The sequence below is a fragment of the Buteo buteo genome, chromosome 14 (assembly GCF_964188355.1).
Source record: "Buteo buteo chromosome 14, bButBut1.hap1.1, whole genome shotgun sequence".
Taxonomy (NCBI): domain Eukaryota; kingdom Metazoa; phylum Chordata; class Aves; order Accipitriformes; family Accipitridae; genus Buteo; species Buteo buteo.
In genome coordinates, this window is record NC_134184.1 from 28,806,557 (window position 1) to 28,827,974 (window position 21,418).

The window sequence follows — 21,418 nt, forward strand, 5'->3', positions numbered from 1 at the left end:
CCTATAAAAAATTCTGCTTTTCAGCAGGCAGGAGTTTTCAACCTAAGAAATACATTTTGGGACTCTGTGAATCCACGATAGAAGATAGGGAGCTAGTCATTACAATGCATTCCCTCCACAATTTTAAACAGTTAAATCAACCAAGCTAGAAGTAGAGGATGGCAGTGACCCAGCCTGTGAAGAAAAAATGCTGTAGCTAGAATCACTGAGAACAGGCAGCTTAGAAAACCAAGTGATTAAAACTAATTCTAAAAGAAACAGTTCTCATCTACCTAAAAAAGACACTGTCATACAATGATAACACTTCACATTCTCTAATGTAAAATAAAATGCTTCCTTCATTCCATAGTTTAGATAATAACTTAGGGCTCATTTTCTTTCCATTACTCTGAAAGCCATCTGGCATTCATTTAAAAATAATTTTTCACTACAGGGCTCAAAGAATAAAAAGTTGCAATTTATTTTAAAATCCAACATGTATTTCTTTCCTAAAGCCCTCCAAATACCGTTTCATTTCTCTGAACTTGAATTTTAATCACTTCTTAACATCTGATGTAGTACCACTAGTTCAGAAAAAAATCATGTCTGTAAGTATCCAGCACAACCGAGGGGACTGAGCACCACAGTAACAAAAGTAATTGGTATGTTTTAATGTATATAATCCAATAAAATATGCAGAAGTAATCTGCCACTGAGCAGTACCATAGGTAAAATGACTGCACAGGAGGCACAACAGAGAATTATCTTGAGAGTCCTTTCTACAGACACCTGCACCTTGGAGAAAGGGTCTGAGAAGTTGTCCTGCTATTTTACCGCCCTGGGTTGACCACATCTTCCCGCATGCAAAAAGGTGCCAACCCCTCCCTCTCTTTACACAGATCTCATCTCCCTGACTTCCTTCAGGAGGCACCTTCTGGTTTTACTTTGACTTTTTACCATGTAATTATAAAGTCCAAGGGACAAAAGCCTGTCGGGGAAAGCAGAAAGACTGCCACAGCCTGATCTGCCACTGTGAACTGCATACAGTTGTTATATTTCCCTATGGACTGTGGCTGTCAGGAGGTATTGCATCTTCAAGCGTGCACAACCTGCGTCTTCAGGTAACCCTCCATGTCTATGTTTATTCTAAATCCACCAGCCAACCCAAAGACCTAACACAGGCTTCATCTCATACAACTTAACAGTCTCTTATACCCACATTTGCATAGTTGGTTTGGGTCCTTTTATGTGTCAATGGAGAGTAATAGGTGTCTTTATAATACAATCAATCTGACTACATGCATAGCATTAAATCAGAAAGACTTCTGGGTTGTGATTTTTATTTCTCTCCACTGACTACCTCAGTGTCATCAGGCAAACTGTAGGTGCCCCCGAAGCCAGGTAAGATGATTTAGCAGAATAAAAACCATTATTTTGAGCACTAAGATACACTGAATCACATCACAAATCTTGTGTCATGCCATACTTTGTCCTTCAGTATTATGCTATACACTTGGTTAAAGGATTTTGCAGAGATATCTGACTGGGGCTTTCTCCCTCAAACCATCCTTATTTTTTTCAGGTTTATTTTTTAAATGTTCATGTTAATCTCCTTCTAACAACACGAACAATCCAGATCTAATTTTGTGAAATTTTAAGCCCATACAGTTTCACAGCACATGTGTATGCACATACCAAAATCTGAACTGCAGCCGATAAGCTGTCTAAAGGAAAATCTGGAAGTCCCAATGTAGAAGATTCTTGAGAGCAGAGAGTTGTAGCAAAAGACAGGAGCTGAGAAATTCTGCATAGGAAAAAGTAATTACAGAGTTTTATACATGCTATCTATATTTAAAGTACTAAAGCTGAAAAAGTTAAATACAGCATAAGATACTGAAACTATTTCTGAGCGCAAATAAGTAAGGTGTGATTGAAGTTCTAAAGCACTAAGGATTCATTATATGAAGGCTGCATACGAAAAAGCAGTGTGAGCATACACCCACACATATTAAAAAAACTTCTTCAGTTCTGGTCTCTATGCAGTCATACAAAATACAAAAATAGCAAGGAATCCTGAAAGGACATCGCTTTTCTTCATTCATTCCTTTTTTTTTTTTTTCTTTTTTTTTTTAATTATGAAAAATTACCTCTCTGTGGAAATGTTTGATCCAATTGAATATAATAGCTGAAGATGGTCCTGAAAATAGAACATAAAATCACAGAGTAAATTAATTTTGGGATCATGCTGTGGATCACAGCTCATAACGTATGAGGCATTTTCTATTTTTCCCTCTAATTTAGACATGAGGAGTCTACTTGCTTCTTGACACAGGATTAATTTTATTTAAAAAAGAAAATAATAATAGTAAGATTATCAAATCTTTCTTTTAGGGTTATATTGTTTTACAGAAGTTATTTTTCTGCTGCAACATTCCTTGGCAACTCCAAGCCTGCTTTTCAGGAATTTATTAGGCCCCAGTAGGAAAAATACCCTTTAAGATAAATTTATTACTCGAGGATTCTTTTCAGAGGTGAGGTAAGTAAAACATAACGTCAAAATATTAGCTCTACTCAGTACAGATAATCCAACCCTTATGCTAGGACACGTACCTTAAAGGGCAGATGATAAATGTCTCTAGCTTGAAATCGAGAGCGAAGGGGTGGATCCAAAGGGTTACCAGAGTATTTAGGTACTGGCAGGCCCAACGCTATCACTCGAAAATCTTCACTAACCCGAACAATCTTCCACGCATCTAACTCTGATTTTGTATGATCCTAAATGAATTAAAATAAAGCAACAACAAGCAAAAAAACATTACATCACTAAAAACTTATGATGACTAAGCTGCAGATTGACTACCCTGGTCCTTCAAACTAAATGTGGTAATGTTCTCATCTTTCATTCAGAGGGGCTAGAAAGCGCTGAACTAGTCAAATTTGTGAATGATAAAAGCAATTTTTTCCAGAATGAATGTAGATAGAACACTTGATTAGGTACAGCTTTCAGGCCTGTAGCAATTTGACCGCAGACCCCGCAGACAGTCAAAGTTGAAAAGGTTTACATTACATTACAACACTGTTTTTACAAAGAACAGAAAATAAACAGACCACAAAATTTATTGTATTCTAAAACATTAGAAGTAGGTCACCACAAGCAAGGTTTTCTCTCCCCCTGCCCTCCCCCCAACTGTAAAGGAGATTAAAATCTGCATTTATAAAGTTTCATTTACAAATTATGCTTTATTACAAGCAATACTACAGAACTAGAGTCCTTCATGAGGACATTAAATGTTGTATTTCACTTGTTGTCATGTAAAAGATTCACTGCATACAAAAAATGCAGTTTTTAGTCTTCCCACATCACAGTTAAGTCTTCCTTGAAACCATATAGAGTACATTTCCTGCAGACCTAGATATACAGTAATTATTCACACAAGAGAAAATTAATGTTAGCTTATATAATACAATATTCCCCAAACAACAAAACAACAATATTAGATTTAGTATTGTAGCAAGAGATTTATTTAATTCATATACTATTAGCAGTGTGCCTGAGGCACTCATTTTGAAACATTTTATCATTAGAAAAGTGTTAAAAAGGAAAAAAGAAAAGGGGAAGACGCTTTGCATAAATGCAACCAAATCCTGTCTAAGCTTGAATTCTCATTTTCAGTCTTTAAATACAATTACATTTTAAAAGCTTACTTTTAAAATATAATAATAATGCTTCCAACAACTGTATCTACTCATTAAATATCATAAAAATGTTTTTGGAAAAGGCATGGATCAGAAGAATTTTAACTACAGATGAGAGGCATAAGAAATAATGATGTATTTTCAGAAATCCTCTACAGTACTTCAGCATAGTTGGCAACTTCATACAAGCAGGACCAATGACAGAAAGCTTATTACAAATTTACTTCCTGCGCCACATGAGTCTGAATTATCTTCCTAACCACACTTAGGTACAACAGACAGAAACATTAGCAAGCAGGTGTCAGACTGTTATGAGAGACTGACAGGTACGTGATCGGAAACGACAGTACATGGAACTAAGATAGGGAGTACGACTGGAAACTGTCTGATGAAATTTTTTGAGGTCCCCAAAAGCCTGAAAAGCATCCACTCAAATTTAAGCAGTAGGACTCAAAGCCTGAAAAAAAACCAAGAACTGCTAAAGTAGCAATGGCAGCAGACACCAAAATCCCATTTTGTATCAAAAGAAAATTCTCTAACCATTTCCTATAATTTAGATTCACTGTTTACATATGCTTTTGTAAATTAAAGGCAAGACAGCACTGACGAATACAGTGTCACTTATCGTGACCTCTTTTTTCTGGTACCCTAACATTTGAAAAACTTAGCAACCGGGCTATTGCAATGTTGAAGCATTATCTGAACTTTATGGGAACAATTTCAGCTTAAATCTCTTTTAACAAGATATTTTAGTTACTCTCACTTTGTGGCTTTCACATAAAGGCTTCATACAAGGTTAACATGGACTACTGTTTTTCATGTGGACAGACAAGATACAGTTGATAACTTTTTTGTGTTTTTTTCAAGCAGTAGTTTGACTTCTCACATAGCTTTCACTCTGCCTATTTCATCCTATGTAACACTCAAGGAAAAACCATAGAAACCTTGGTAAGATTTCCCCCATATGACTCCTAAGTACTCTCCCCTTCATAATGGTATTCCAGCCCTACCAAGAACAGGAAAAAAAAAAAATCCAAACAACATTTCCATACCTGCAGCAGTTTGTCGTAACGCTCTGCAGACATGAGAAAACGACCGTCTTCAAGCTGCATTTCCCTGTTCTCCAGCAAATTGTTTAACACGGGAAGGACGTTCCGCTCAGCCTTCTCCAAACCTTCCAGCACAAGGATTCTGCCTTCAGTAGCCGCACGAACCGCACACTTTTCAAAAAATTAAAAAAAAAAAAAATTATAATAGAAATAAACTTTATGTATCTCATTAAATCTTGCTGAAAAAGATCCTCAAAGTGCTTCCCAAACCAGTATTTATTTCTGTAAGAATCAGTAAGATTCACATCAGTAGCGATCAGGAAGAGTGACAGCCTTAACAGTGCTACACACGCATGAGCTGGACTTTTATCTCCTAACTATTACAGGGTCTGACAGAAATAAGTTCCAGTATTTTGTACCAACAGAATAAGATGTAAAACCTTGCAGATATTTTAGTGTATGCCCAGAACATATTAATATGTGGCACCCTTTCTTTTTGATGTTGCATAACATTTTGTATTTTCACACCACCTAACAGTTCTGGGACAGCTATTTATACAGAAAACATACAATCAAGGTGGCTTTACATGTTTACAACTATATTAAAATATTTAGAAAAAAGTCAGGTATTCCTTTGGATTGCTCTGGTTAGGCACCAGTGTAATTCACCCTCAGTACACCGCTTTAGTCTGACTAGAATGTAATTCTATTGAAACTAAACATGGATGATAAAAACAAAATAGTGCTATAAATAATCAGATATTAAAAAATGTGATAAAATTAAAAAGATTTAGAATTATATTCCATAACTGAACATGGTCTTCTACAAAATTAGAATAAAAATGTAGCCATTAACTTGATAAGCCTTTGGAGCCTTTTGGATAGAAAGTTATTTCTTTTTTATATTTCATTTTATTAGTTGTTTATATGTGTCTGTTTATTTACGTGCATAAAGTGGAGCCAAAATATAAAACTAAACTGGTGCTGGTAATTTTCTGCAAATTTCTTGCAGTCAATGACATTCACTCAGGTAAACTAACTACACTTCATATCTAATATTGACAATTACTGTCCAGTAAAAGACTCTGAAATTCAATGCATTCTTGTCTATTTCCAATTTGCAGAAATTTAATCAGATAATAATGGGGCAGGTTGAGGCACAGGCAACATTTAGAGGCACCAAAGAGTCTTCCTTTGCATTCCTATTACATTTTAACACAATTTTAGACACAAGCACAGTTGCAAAGGGAGAACAAATGAAATCTCTTCCCAGCATGTCTCCTATAAACTCCTACAGAAGAACCTGTCATATAATGCTAGATGGAAATCTCTGATGAATACAATAGATGCCAAAAATTGGAACAGAGAGAAAGAAGGAAGATATGAGAAAGAATAATGAAGAAGTACCACAATACAAAAATAACAAGGAAAAAAAAATTACACATGAAAACAGACATATAAAGGACAAAGGCATAAGCACAAACTAGAAACAAAGAACAGTTCAGGACAACAAATTAATTGCTACATGGTACAAAGCATACAGCAGAATCAGAGAACCATCTGAGAAGATAAAGACGACACTAAATAAGACTAATTTAGATGCTTCTTGTGTACGATATAGAAGCATAAGTAACTACTACCGGCAAATTACCTATAATGTAAGCTTTTCACGTCATTATTAAGAGGGAAATAATTCCTGTATCTAATCTGGATTCAAGCAAACATTATTGAAAGAAGGCACACAAATCCCAGTACAGATCTCCAGATCAAGTTCCCTTCTCTGAAAGACATTCTATATAATATTTTAATATCTAGCCTCATAATCGGTATCTGAGGAACCTAGAATAATCCCATTAAACAAGTAATAGTCCTCAGATTATTTCTCTTCTACCGAATCACCAATTCTTTCAAAAAGCAATCAGTATGTTCATTGATTTTTTTTTGTTGTTGTTGTTAATTCAGGACATCATACTCTACTAAGCAGGCAATATAAAATTCCTCTCTCCTCATCCCATAAAATTTGTACAAAGGAGAAATTTTGTACTAACATTCTTCTCTAGGAAGATCACTGGTCAAGTCAAAAATCTGCTCCAACCTGCTTGAATAGAAAACCTGAGTCTGCAGCGGCCAGTCCAATACCTGGCATGAACCAAATGCTACTTTGTCTAAATAGAGTTTGGAGATACAGCCAGAATATGCTTTAACAAACAATTTATTTGCCAAGTTGGTTGGATTCTGCATATTATAAGTCTATGAAGACTTTATGACTGAGTTTTACTAGCCAGAGGAAAATACACATTCTGTTCATATGGTTTCAAAATATTTTGAGTATCCATAGAATCTTGTTGACTCATGTTGAGACACGCACACTATGGCTGAAGGCTTGCTGAAATAACAGGCTTCCAGGATCGACATAAATCTCTCTCCTGAACTGGTACATGAAGGCAATCTGCTGTAGGTGTAGAGAGCGAATATCAAGAAGTATATAACAATCATTAACTTCAAGAAAGAAGATGCTCTCTATTTGCAGTGCAATCTCGAGAAGCAGCCTACTACACTATGTTGCCTGCTGATCATCAGCTTGCAGGATCAAAATTTTAAAGATACACAGGTTCCAGAGCTTGGAAATTATTTGAAGTTTTAATTCAAAATTCTACTGCTCAGTACAGTTTCAAATATTTCAAAATTCAAATATTTCAAAAGGTATGCTACAGATGGTATTTGCCTACCTATATGTACCTTTTATAATCAGCTTCAGGAATGGCTGAATGCACAACCATGGTTTTGCACTTCTTAATCAAAGACACCCCATAACAACGATTACACCACCACCACCTCGGTGCTAATTTACTCTGATCGGCTTTCTTCCAAATTGTGCTCTTTATGTATCTTCAAAGCATATCTGAAATATTGGAAATTGTTCTCAAAAATATAGTGAAATAAATGCACAATTCATCTACCTCTAAAGTTCTTGTGTTAAATAGCATAAAGTCTGCTCTTAAGACCAAAACAGCTACGTATCTCTGGCTGAACTATGACATTTCTGCATTCTGGCTGGTAATGAGTAATAAGTTTTTGCAATAAGCTAGGCATACTACAAGGCATCCTCTGAATCATTATTTCAGTTTTATCTGTGTATTGATGGATTGGTATGGAAACTAAAATGCATTAAAAAAACAGAGGAAGGAAAGTAAGTTTGCAATCTGTCACTGAAAATCATTTTTTAAAAATGCTTCCAAGAAACAAATCTTCATAATTCTATAATGAAAACCCAGAAATAGCTGTGCTGCCTCCCTCTCTCACTACTCTCATTTGTTCTAAATGTTTAACATAAACCACAATCTGACGGTGGGGCTTATATTGCACAACCTTGATGATAAGTCTGAGATTAAAAGTATTAATTCTTGTCAAAAGGCCGAGAGGGACATTAAATGTTTACTTTCAGATTTATTGTAACTGCGGCGAGGGACTATTTTGCTCACCAGAGGAGGACAGATGCTGCTGTCTCCTACCCATGCTCCCAGGGCTCTGGAGGATGGTAACCTGAATACCTGCTCCAGGGAATACCTGCAGGCCGGGAGCAGAAACCCTTCACACAGCGCTGCTCTCATAGTAATGGCTTTATGCAGCAAATACATAACGCAGAGTGCTTACCCTGGTTTCACACTGCACCTGCAAAAATGTATTTTTATCTTTAAAGGCAAAAACACCTTAGGAACAAGACAACCCTAAGTGGACTTTCATTGTCTATCCTGTAGCTGAACCACGGTGAGCTCCTCCACTTCAGCAGTGCAAAATACAACAGCAGGAAGCTGTAAACCCCAATTTTGACATAAATCGCAGTGTATAAGCCCATGGATGAAGTTACACAGTGTCAGAAAGGGAAGAAAGACAGAAAAAATCTCACCTCAGTGCACACACTGAAATGCACAAACAACAGAGAAAGGAGGACATTTTTATAAAGCTAACCAGAATAATTTGTAAAGGCACAAGAAATTTTAACAGTATAGTTTAAAATACCAGAACTGAAATGGCAGCTTTCTTCTATCAGGAAAATGCTTATCAAAACCCAGAAAACTCTGGTTGCCCTGAAATCCCTGAGGAAGGTTTTCGGGGAACTCTAAAGGGCTTTAATTTTTCAAACCTGGATATCATTCTGAATATGATGTTTCAGAACTGTATTAAAAAATTGCTGCAAGAAATTCCTCAACAGTAATCACTGATTGTCTCTTTTTCAGGAGCTACCTCAAGACAAGTTTGGGGGTTTTTTAAGACGACTTGCCCCTGCTCTGAAAACTGGATCCCTGTAATGACGCCTCAAGCACAGCAGTCATAACTACAACATGGAAAAACAACAGTAGCTCAGTGAACACGAGAACTAATGAGGTAAGGTTTCCCTAAATTTCAGATGTCCCTTCCAACGCAGTATCTTGTTCCCACCACCCGCACAATATCCCACAGAAACTCATCCACCCAAGTCTTTCCATTCACTCCCAACATCCCGACAATGTAATGTCCAGATGTCTCTTGTGGTGAAAAGAGATCTTTAACAACCTTCTGGTAAAGGCAACACAAAACTTTGGCTGGTTTTGAGCTAACACGATGCTGCCTGACTACAGCAGGCTAACACAACCTGAACTATTAAATCCATGGTGCAGCCTGTCTTCCAGGGATGGGAGGTGGACATTAATTTGAGTCCCTGTAACCCACCGAGCTACCAAATACCACAAAACTCAGAGGAAATTGATATCTTCTAAATTTCTTTCCATGGGTCAAATACAATTAATCAAATTTTTCAAATTTAAATCATTAAAACTAACCAACAAGACACCAGGAAAAGAAATGACAGAGATGCAGAATGGGATATGCTGTGAACTTTTACTCCTCATTTTACCAAGGAAGGAAGAGGACGTTGACCAAGACTTGTAATTTACTGTAAGTGCCTCAGGTTATTCTTTTAAGAAGATACAACAGAACAAATAAGATCACATTTTTCATAATACTTACATGGAAACTGGAAATTATCTAGAAATTTAGAGACAACCTAAAGATAGATGTACAAACAGATGCTGAGGGCAGTGAAGCATATAAGGCTGTCTCCTATTGGGGAATCTACTTTGCCAGATTTTAAATATATCTGTAGAGTAAACAGCATGTCTAATGGTATGCCTCTACCAAAGAACATCTTTCAAGATACTTGTTCAGTTTTAAAGCCTCTTAATTTCTTAGTTATTGTCTTCCCTCATGAGTTGAGCAAACAGGAAAGCTGTTGAGCAATGCTGAAATGGATGACTATTTAATGGACTGAAGTGATAACATACTTCCTTCAAAATAAAAGTATTGTCAAAAATTAAGTAGTAAGACAAAGGGCTATTAAAACTGATGTTCAACCAGTTTCAAAGCAACAATATCAACTTTTTATAAAAACTTAGTTATTTTTTCCCTTAAACATTTGTAAAATCTTGTGTTAGTTGTTTAAAATAACATGTCTTGAATAAAAAAGTTCTGAATGTATAATGCCATTCAAAGATGAGACTGCAAACAGGCCTACTATTCATCTAAAATGCATACTGTATTTTTTGTTACAAAATTTTTCACTTTGTAGATGATGATAAACTGTAGTTTTGCATTTTATAATTTAGGTCACATACTGAGTTACATATATTCCAAATGTGATGTTCAAGTTTTATTAAGCTCAATGTAATAGTAACTAATGTGGTTAGTCAAATTAAAAAAGTAACTTAAGAACTAAATAATTCAGCCTTTTCCCCCCTCTGTAATGGACGGGAGGAGGAGGCTACATCTTCACTGTTCAGCCTATGTCCCTGCTGAGTTAATCAAGTGTTTTCTGGATGGGTTTTATAACTAATTTTCCCCCGTGAGGTTAGCAAAATTACAGGGCAGGTTGTATTTAATACTGTTATTCACTTTTTTAATTTAAAAAAAAAAAAAAAGACAGAGAAATCACAGTATATCAGAGCACGGTCAGCCAGGCTAGTTAGTATCCAAAGAGAGACTCCAGCTGTCCACAGTAGTTAAGGTTTCAGTGAGGAAGAACTGCTTGAACTGGTGAGCACCTAATTGATGATGCAACACCATGGCACAGAATGAAGAGTAACTAAAAAAAGAAACAACCTGAAGTTATTGGAGGTTTGAATCAGAAAGCTAGGCTAGAAAAGTTTACCCTAGGAAGTGAATCAACATATGATAAGATCATAAATATGTTAATGTGACAAGACCTGGAACAGTCTTTCCTTTCATAGTCAGTGATTTTAGCTTCCCCAGTAATTGATTTCAGCTTCCTCCACATGATCATTTTTTACCTTTTTTGAACTACCACATCAAATGATCCATTTTATTTCTATCACCCCTTCCCCTAACATGATGGTCAGGTGTTTCTGCAGCAGTGCTTGCAAACTGTATTTACAAGAGATTATGTCCCCACCTAAGCAGGGTTCGGCCATTTCAGCCGCTTTACACCAGGTATATTAGCACAACAGTACATTTACATCAGGTGTGTGAAACGTTTTGCATCTTGGGCAGAGAGCAGGCCCAGGAGCAAGCAATCTGAGTTTCTGAACAGATTTACCAGTGTAAATATCTACAAACAAACCTATGGGGTTTTATCTTCACTCTATACAACACTTGTCTTCTGGACAAGAATAAGGGAGATGAGTTATTTAAATTTTTCTTCCTGATGAGTAGCAGAATAAAAAGGAAATTAACTATTTGACAGATATCTAAAAATGATGAAGTTACTTATCACTTGTAAATCACTTTGATTCCAGGTACCGTCCATCAAGTCCGTATTTCCTATGAATGTTATGACCCCACATATTACAAAGTATTGCCCCTTCCCGCATTGTAGGAAATACTAGCTGAAAAGAAAGCGGAATATATATATGTAAAAGGACACAAACATAAGAAAAAAGAACCCCACACCTCTGATTTTAATCTATAAGGGATTATAAATACACCGTCCTAATATTCCTCACATTACATCACAGACATTCATCTATATGCCCTCTACATCAAAACAAGATACCAGAGTCTGAACTACTAACCTAACAAATCCACTTAAATGTTGACACTTTTAGAAACGTAAAGTAAGTATTGCGAATGATTAAAACAAAATCACTCCTACAAGTTAAGAGGCTACTACATAGGGGTCCTTATCAAGAATTTTCTTTTTAGATACAAGATACACTACGTCAACGTCAATAAAGATTAACTTCATCCAAATACTGTTGGTTTCTACCTAATATTTCCCTCTCTCTGTGCAATGTTGGACACAAGAAAATGAATAGTAATGTTCGTACTTCTGCAGCACTGCATTTCTTGCCTCTTCTTTCTACAGACTTTGCTGTCTAGCTCCCTGTACTAGATAGACAGATACTGCAGTGACAGTCAGTCAACCAAGTTATACTTTCTGACAATGCCTTTGATGTGGTTAACTTACTGGCTCATCAAAAATCCACTGCTACCTCCAAGGTAGTAAGTTAATAAGTTACAGAATTACACAACTTGCACTCACTGGTTAATTTTTTTAAAAGCTGAATTATTGTAACCCATCCCTTTGCTAGGGTATAGAAGGAATTTTTTTATATGTATACACAAACATATATACATATGTATACACACACTCTCAAATATTACTATAATTTAATTCAAATAATCTCATGTCTTATTTTATAATTATCTTTCTAATCTTTTTTGATTAAAAGAAACCAAACTCAAGTCTGTGTAGTGCTACTCCAGGGGATTTCATGCCATGTTCATTTTATAGACAGGATAGTTAAAGCTGTCATTTCTGTCACTCTAGGTGTTTTATTGATTACTACATGAAGTCTTTCAAGCCATGGTAGAAGATAATTTTTCTGGTATCTTGACAATCAATTTTATGTTTTATCATTGTATAACTTATGATGTTGGTGCAGTTAGAGATGCAAAGTATTCTATTAAAATTAGTATGTTCACATAGTTCAAAGATACACCAAAACTGAGTCTAATTCTGTATATACAGAAATGAGAGTGATAGACATACTTATCCACTCAGTGGATACATCTTAATCAGCAAATCTTCAAAACCATGACATTCTACTTGTAATTTTTCAGCACACAACCATATGATACTTTTCTACTTATTCCAACCTCAGGTAGTTTGATTGTCCCAAACAGAAAAGACTGTACACTTAATAAAGTGGTCTGTGTTTGGGAAGCTTGTTTCATTTAACGCAAAAGCTGAAAGATGCAGGGTAAACAAAACCGGGCATTCCAGGCAACATGGTTTGTGGCACAATCCTGGACCAGTATACCTCTCAAGCACTAACAAAGTGGCTTAGCTTCTCTCCCAATTGCATCCACTACATTAAAATAACATAGAATTTCCTTAGATGTAATAATAATGTAGGAGGCTATAATAATAAGAGTTTAAACCAGAGATGTGCCTTTTACAGCTGTACACATGTGATAAAAAGCATCAGAAATGGCAAGAAAAAAAAATATCAAATCTAATTCCTTAATTTTTGAAAATACAATAGGCTGATATTAGAATCTCCGTACTGGTTCAATCAAGATCATGGCTCAAATACAAAGTTACAGAAAACCACTCTGCAGGACAAGCTCTTCTATCAATAAAAGCAAAATTTGAAGCTGCTATTTAAATATTTAAGTAATATACAGTAATTCTAACTAATTACTTGATACACAACATAATTAACCCATGCAATAAATTACAGAATAAAACCAAGAGGTTACTTAATTGTCTCAGTAATGGCAATAATGACATTTCTAAGGCTTTTAACAGTGAATTAACAGCTGAAACCCCAAATTAATGGCCTACGGTGAGGACAAGAAAACAGAATTTTCTGCTGTCAGTACTTGAATGAAAACAAATAATTCACCATTACCCCATTACAAGTCCTTTATTTTACACAATTTTAACTGGGAATGCATTTGATAATTCAATGTTTATCTTTATTTTAATGGTCCCCCATTTCTGAGGTAAATAACCCCCCTTTTTCCTGCCCCCCCCATCAGATATCTCTTCTAACTTCCTAACTCCAAATCTTCCCCCATTTGATTCACTCTAGTATTAAGAAATGCTATTATGTGAGGATGTTTGATACACTGGCCCTTCAATATACATTTCAATACAGAATTTCAATCACTGCTTCCAAATCACCGTCTTCCAAATCTATCTTAAATAACTAACGGCAATCATATTCAGTAACTTCATGTTAAAATACATCAGACGTTTTGAAACCTCTGAGACATCAATTTACAGTATTTAATCTGTCACTATTAAATGCAGAGCTATAAACAACCATATCTTAACAATCACTCACAGACAACTTTGCAAACCTTTGTGGGTCTGCAAACCTGGTGATTCACTATATTAAAGTTATTTCTGGTAACAAGATGCCATCTTTCATTACACTACATTATTATTCAAAGTGTAAGGTAACTACATTACTATATTATGATTTTCATGAAAAAAGCTTCATCTATCTTAAACAGCTAAGTTTTATTTGACCCACAGAATTCATGCAGTGCATGTTCTGGGAACCAGACTTTCAAGCTTTGCTGTCTTCTCTCGGGTGTCATGAAGAGCAAGCATGAGATTCCACAGGAAGGGAAATGGTACGTAAATCTGAAAAGCATAGCCTGCATCTTCAGTCCCTCACATGAGTTCACCTTCTCTTTAGCTTACCTATGGCAATGGGAGCAATCCATGCTCTTTTGGGAATATTTTGTTAAGGCTACCTACTGATAGCCTTCTCTGTCTTGAAGCAGTTCATGGTTTGAGGTTTAATGAAGAGTAGTGTCTGCCTTCTATAATGTTTTGAATTAGTACAGCCATCTGCAGACCTCAAAATCATTAAATTAACTAATTAAAATTCAAACCCCAGTGTAACCTGTAAAACTTTATCCCCTTTTATTATTGAGCTATAATTAGATCTGTGATGGTTCTAAACATGACTATGTACTACATTTTATATGTCTTACTAAAATGTAGGGTTAGAAAACTTCAGCTGGAACATCACTATCTATGAGATTCATCTTTCATGTTTCCAATATTTTAAAAGCGCTCATCTAAATACCAGTGATTTATTTTCTTACTTTCCCTTCAGAGCTTAAACATACATTGGTTACATATTTGGTGAGTAACACATGAGCTGAGGAAAGATATAGTAATTCTGACTGATTTTAGTACTTTGGTATCTTGCTAAAGGAATGTCTTGGTCTGAAGTACTGCTATGCTGGATTCTGGTAAAAACCTTTTAACTGAAAATTTCCAACAGATTGAGGAAGAAAGGTAATCTTAGACCTTTACCTTAGAAAGCTAATCTTCCTAGAGGGTTCTTACTGGACTGAGATCACTTAAAATAGCTTGTACAAAGTGAAGCAAGCTGCCTCATACTTACACTGGGATCAAAGTCTTCTGATAAATACAGGGTTAACAGACCATCTCACATCTTGGTGAGCTTCTTAAGTCGCCGATACAGGGGCCCTTACAAATGTTAGTTAACTAATGCTCTTACACCAGGGCTAAATTACCTTTGCTACCCTGTAGCAAGTATGAGGATAAGGCTGTCCATAACAGCAGTTAGGCACGGAGCTAACATGAGTTAACCCCACAGCCTGCACAAATGCTCTTATCCTCTGGTAAATGAGAAGCCATTTACAGCCCTAATCCACAGTACAGTACTTTAAATTATCTCATATTGTGCAATCCTCACATTTCCAGCTAAGCTGTGGCGGGGTGACCCTTGCTGGATGCCAGGTGCCCACTAAAGCCGTTCTATCACTCCCCCCGCTCCTCAGCTGGACAGGGGAGAGAAAATATAACAAAGGGCTTGTGGGTCGAGACAAGGACAGGGAGAGATCACTCACCAATTACTGTCACGGTCAAAACAGACTCAACTTGGGGAAAATTAACTCAATTTATTACCAATCAACCAGAGTAGGGTAATGAGAAATAAAACCAAATCTCAAAACACCTTCCCTCCACTCCTCCCTTCTTCCTGGGCACAACTTCACTCCTGGATTCTCTACCTACCCCTCCCAGTGGCGCAGGGGGACAGGGAATGGGGTTTACAGTCAGTTCATAACACGTCTCTCCCACTTCATCCCCTTTGGGGGGAGGACTCCTCACACTCTTCCCCTGCTCCAGTGTGGGGTCCCTCCCTCCTTCATGAACTTCCCCAACGTGAGTCCTTCCCTCGCGGTGCAGTCCTTCACGAACTGCTCCAGTGTGGGTCCCTTCCCTGGGCTGCAGTCCTTCAGGCACAGACTGCACCAGCGTGGGTCCCCCATGGGGTCACAAGTCCTGCCAGAAAACCTGCTCCAGCGTGGGCTCCTCTCTCCACGGGGCCACAGGTCCTGCCAGAAAACCTGCTCCAGCGTGGGCTTCCCACAGGGTCACAGCCTCCGTCGGGCATCCCCCTGCTCCAGTGTGGGCTCCTCTCTCCCCCCGCTGCAGGTGGAGATCTGCTCCCCCGTGGACCTCCCTGGGCTGCAGGGACACAGCCTGCCTCACCAGGGTCTTCCCCACGGGCTGCAGGGGAATCTCTGCTCCGGCGCCTGGAGCACCTCCTGCCCTCCTGCTGCACTGACCTGGGGGTCTGCAGGGCTGTTTCTCTTACATGTTCTCACTCCTCTCTCTGGCTGCCGTTTCTGTGTGCCCTGCAACTTTTTTTCCTTCTTAAATATGTTATCAGAGAAGTGCTACCACTATCACAGATTGTCTCGGCCTTGGCCAGCGGCGTGTCCATCTTAGAGCCGGCTGGCATTGGCTCTGTCGGACATGGGGGAGCTTCCAGCAGCTTCTCACAGAAGCCACCACTGTAACCTCCCCTCCCGCTACCAAAACCTTCCCACACAAACCCAATACATAAGCGTAATTTGTAATTTGAAGTCCTAGAAGTAAATAAAAAAAAATTATTTAGATTAGTTGTTATCCCTCATTCTGAGGCTCCTCCATTGCTCAAAGTCATTTATTGTGGTTTTAGGAAAATCTGTTTAAGTGTTCTTTAAACTTTGGAGGCTGAAAGAAGAGATCACTGGGAATTAAAAAAAAAAAAAAAAAGAAAAAAGGGGAAATGTTTCTTTAAAACAGAGGACAAAGCTTTCAGGTTCTTTTTCCTCTCCTGTTCCTATCTTCCTTTCCACCCACAAATCACTTGCATGATAGTGATATTATTAACCTCTATAGCATCACCAACTGAAAACTGGTTTAGATAACACATTTAAATTCACACTACATCAGAGGAACTGACCCACCCTATTTAATTAGAACCTAACTTGTATACAAATTTTAGGTATCTAGGAAAACAGACATTGTAAATGAAGCATATATTTTACCTGCATAATCAAAAGGGAGACATGCCATTGATAGCTCACAAAGAGAAATCTTACCTAATCTAAGTCACTCCATGGTTGTACTAAATCAGCTAATGAGTTGGCACAATACTGATGGCAGGAGTGCTTAAATCATTATTTTAGTCCAGATCAGCAGTGAGCTTTCAAATCAAATCTCCCAGTTGTCTCCATTTACTGTGCCTTAGTTTCACAACACAGAGCAGTCTTAAAATACATGAACTAGACTCTTTTTCAATGAAACTACATCAGAAGATTCACTTGAGGAATACATCTAATGTGCTAAAAGTGTTAGGGAAGAGACACACCAAGAAAAGTGCTTGTCTAACTTGCACAGAACGGATCTCACTCCTCGTTCCAGAAGCATATCAAAAACAGTCTGCCTAAATCAAACCTGTAGTACTCTTAAGAGACAGAGTAATCTTGGATTTGGGTAAAGATAACATTTTCAGTAATTATGAGATCAAGACTGTTACATGAGACTTTCTAACTGCATCAGAAACATGTCAGTCAAGTCTGTAATCCACATACTAATTTTTCATCATATAAACCATAACTTCCTTCAAACTACTTGTAAACAATAATTAGGCGGCGTGTGACAGCAACTTGCCTGATCAAGATAAAAAGCACTACCATCTCGGATCTCACGTCGCTGTTTGAGGTCAGTTTCTGTGGTGTCCCTTGATAGCGCGATATATTCAACCTCCCGCTTTGTTAGCTCCTGTGGACAATAGTCTAAAGTTATTACAAAAATAAGACTATAACCCCAGTAAGTGAACTTCAACAATAGGCCTAGTGGTATAATTGTACAAAAGAGCTCTAGGCAGCACCGTAGTGATCTGAAATAACTCCAAACAAAATCTAATATCTCTTATTTTTAAACTGTTTACAGGGTGTTCTGCTTCAAACAAAATGGTTTGAATTTCTGCTCAATAAACTTTTATTTTCCCCAAACCTGTTCTAAAACCATAATAACCAGCTATATATTCTTTCCATTGAACATCTGTAACATCCTGTAAGTTAATCTTCTGGTTCTGGACTCTGAAAAACAATCAGCATCTACAAGTCATGAATAAAAATCAGAAGTTTACCGTAAAAGATCAAAAAGCTTCAACTCCCACTGTTCAGTAACACTTATACTGTGACACAGTTGTGATTATTACCTGCACAGGCTTTGCCAGTACACTGATGAACTATATTGTTCTTATCCTCTCTCCCTTTAATGTCATAAGATGCAGTCTGCATCTGTAAAATTATAGACTATTTAAAAAACCAGAACCCTTGGGTTATTGGTTTGTTTATTTTGATTCAGTATGAGATATATAGACAATTATCTATGTTAAAGTAAAAAACAGTCCCTCATGTTCCTACTGCTTCCATATCTGAGTTATCATGTGTTCTACTAGGAAACAGATTCATGCTGAAATGCTCTTAGCCCTTACCCTCAATTAAAAGTATGATATATTTAACAGATCTCTCTTAAGAGGCAGCTTTTAACTATAGTTGTATGAAAAAAATCAAGCAAAGATATAAAAACCCACTAAAATTATTTCCTTTCCACTTTTTAAGTGCCTATTGGTTACAACGCCACCCATTCCTTTATGCTGCAGGTAGATACAATTGTATTTCTTATAATGAAAGGAAAAAAACAGAAGGTGAAATACAGGAGAGTTTTCTTCAACAATTAGACCTGTTTATGAACACATAGTAGTAGCTTTCAGCAACAGCTGATAAAAGTTTTCCAAGCTTACACAGCTTCATTAAAGGGCCCACAGCATATATCAGCTCACATGCAAAGACCAGTCTTCACGTAATTTTTTAGCATGGCATTGAAACAGTAAGCTGCAGCCTTTCTAATGTAGCTCAGGTGCATACAAACAGTGATAAAAATAACAAGACACATTCCATGTCTCGTGCCTCAATATCAGGTGTTTCCCAAGTCCTCTTTTTAGGTTATACCAAACTCTTCCTATTTATTTTAAGGAATGCATCAAGCTATCAAGTCGCATATCTAGTTCGCTGAATTAAGAAATCTTTGCTCTCCTTTCCAAAGTTCAAAATCTTGCACCTTTCTCCTGTGTGCTTCATGTCTAAGAGCTAGTCTTTGAATTAGTATCTTTTGATTTTTAAAGGAATGGCTGATCTTTGTGACAACTGTTTATACACTTCCATTTGTGATCCTTCTGCCCAACCAGATTCCAGATAGAGCTCATGGCAGACAAAGTCCTACCCACATCACCTTTTCAGGCAGACAACCCCTCTTCCTGATCATGTAAGGGCACTGACAATTTAAACGTGAAATTTTGCACTTGGTGCTGCCACGGTTCATGCAGATGGACGTAGGCAAGTCATTCCCACATTCCAAGAGAGGATCATGCACACATCTACTCTTTCTAATCACTCACGGTAACTGTTCCCAAATGTTTCTCAGAACACTCCTCTCCCAAATCCTCTCCTTCATTTCTTTTTTTTATATAATGAAGCAAAAACGATCTGTTGTCTGTAACAGTAGGCAGATATCTTAATCTTCTAACATACATAATGCCTAGAACAAACTGTTTCTCCATTTGTGATAGCATATGGCAACACAGTTTTCCAAATCTCCCCCCCCCCCGCCCCGAGTTTAAGCAGAAAAACATGTATTAAAATGTCTGTACTTTCTATTTGTCCATAACAAAAACTGAACTTTGGAAAGCACATTTATGAAAAACTTACTTACCTCCTAAGTAGCTTGCTGTAAGATTTTCTAGGACTACCTTTTACCATTTGGCTAGTAGAAGAATGACTAACTGACATTACTGGCTATGTCTCCAAGAACTTAAACCAACATACTTACCAGATATTGCATGGCAATAGATCGCCGGAGAGGCCCAGGAGGACCAATAAGAAAGACATCTTGGCCAAGAAGATCTTTCTGCATTATCCATCTTAAATGGTAGACTACAGACTGGGCCAAAGAATCTGTCACTTTGAAACACAAAGATAAGAACATGTTATTTAATTTTGAAAAGTGTTAGATACCTGGCCATTCACACATTTTTTTGTTCTTATCTCCAAAACAAAGGCACAAAGATGTGCTGCCCTAAAGCCAGATAGCTGAAAAGCAGGGAATTCCACACACAGTTTATATTAGATTACTTAATTTACATATAAGTTTATATACCTGTCTTACCCATTGCCTTTTTCTCTGCCCAACTTCATCCTTCAAAATAACCCCCAACAAAAAACAGAAAAAAAAAAAAGTTGATTCTCAATTCACATTAAACTGATCAATGCAAAGACTGTTTTTTTATTACCCAATGTTGAGTGGGTTTCTCAGCATAAGTTAATATAATATAGATACATTATTGATAATTTGGCAAATATTTATCCAGCCTATATCCCGATACTTCTGTGCATCATGAACTTTAAAAAAAATATATATACTGTGCTTGCACACGACTAAGATTAATGTTAAGGGACATATGTAATTTGTTATTTTCTCAAAAGACAACTGCATTCCTGTTTACATTTTGACACAATAAAACACAGAATTAAATTACCGAGGAAATGCAAGCCTTGCAATATCACTACATCAATACCACGCAGCTTCCAAAAGCATAATAAAAAACAACTCAAAGCAGATCCACTTATTTCTATTAAGAATACCATACCCTTATTATTTTAAAAAGCAATAACTTAATTATAATTAAACTAAAACCTTTATCACACATATGGAAATGCTGGCAGCACTGGAAAGCAACATGCAAAAACAGCACACAGAAGGAGGGGCACCATTCCCACTGCCGTACATCGCTCTATCCCCAGAATACTCCTTTACATACCCCCCAGCAAAGCCTGGCTCTTTCTCAGGCACAAGCAAAAAGCGCTAGTGCAGGAGGAGAAGGAGAACACAAGCAAGCCAGGAGGAAGATTTATGTATGCATGTATGTATATGGTTGCTTTCAGAACAATCTGACAAGACCGATGATGAGGTCTGAGGCTGGAGCCTCAAGGGTGGTATCTGGGATGCTGAAGTACAGTAAGAGAGGAGCAAGAGGTGATGGAATCTTCAAATTAATACTTGGTTATTTACCTTTTTTCAGTGTGATTCCTGGTTGTAATTAGAAGCCAAAATTTAAAAAAACAAGCCTCGGTTCTACATCAGCTTTCCTGAGACAGGGGAGGCAGTACGTGCGGGGCAGAGTTAAGGATGGCAAGCAATAGTGCCCCTCAGTTCTGAGGGCTTTCAGTTCACTGTTGAATCTTTGTATACCAGAATTAAAATTCATTTTTGTAAGATCAAGGAAACAGTATTAAATGACTGTATGAGA

The 21,418-nt window shown here is 37.2% G+C and overlaps 1 protein-coding gene across 1 annotated transcript in view; it reads right to left on the reverse strand.

The window, feature by feature from the left end:
- The window catches only part of VWA8 (von Willebrand factor A domain containing 8), a 191,499-nt gene that overhangs the window by 148,971 nt on the left and 21,110 nt on the right, over window positions 1-21,418 (reverse strand). Inside the window, exons 3-8 of the mRNA XM_075046133.1 lie at window positions 19,942-20,072; window positions 17,716-17,826; window positions 4,728-4,895; window positions 2,590-2,754; window positions 2,127-2,176; window positions 1,675-1,783 (exon numbers count right to left, since the gene is read on the reverse strand). Of these exons, the coding sequence (XP_074902234.1) occupies window positions 1,675-1,783; window positions 2,127-2,176; window positions 2,590-2,754; window positions 4,728-4,895; window positions 17,716-17,826; window positions 19,942-20,072 (734 nt within the window). The remainder of the gene's footprint in view (window positions 1-1,674; window positions 1,784-2,126; window positions 2,177-2,589; window positions 2,755-4,727; window positions 4,896-17,715; window positions 17,827-19,941; window positions 20,073-21,418) is intronic.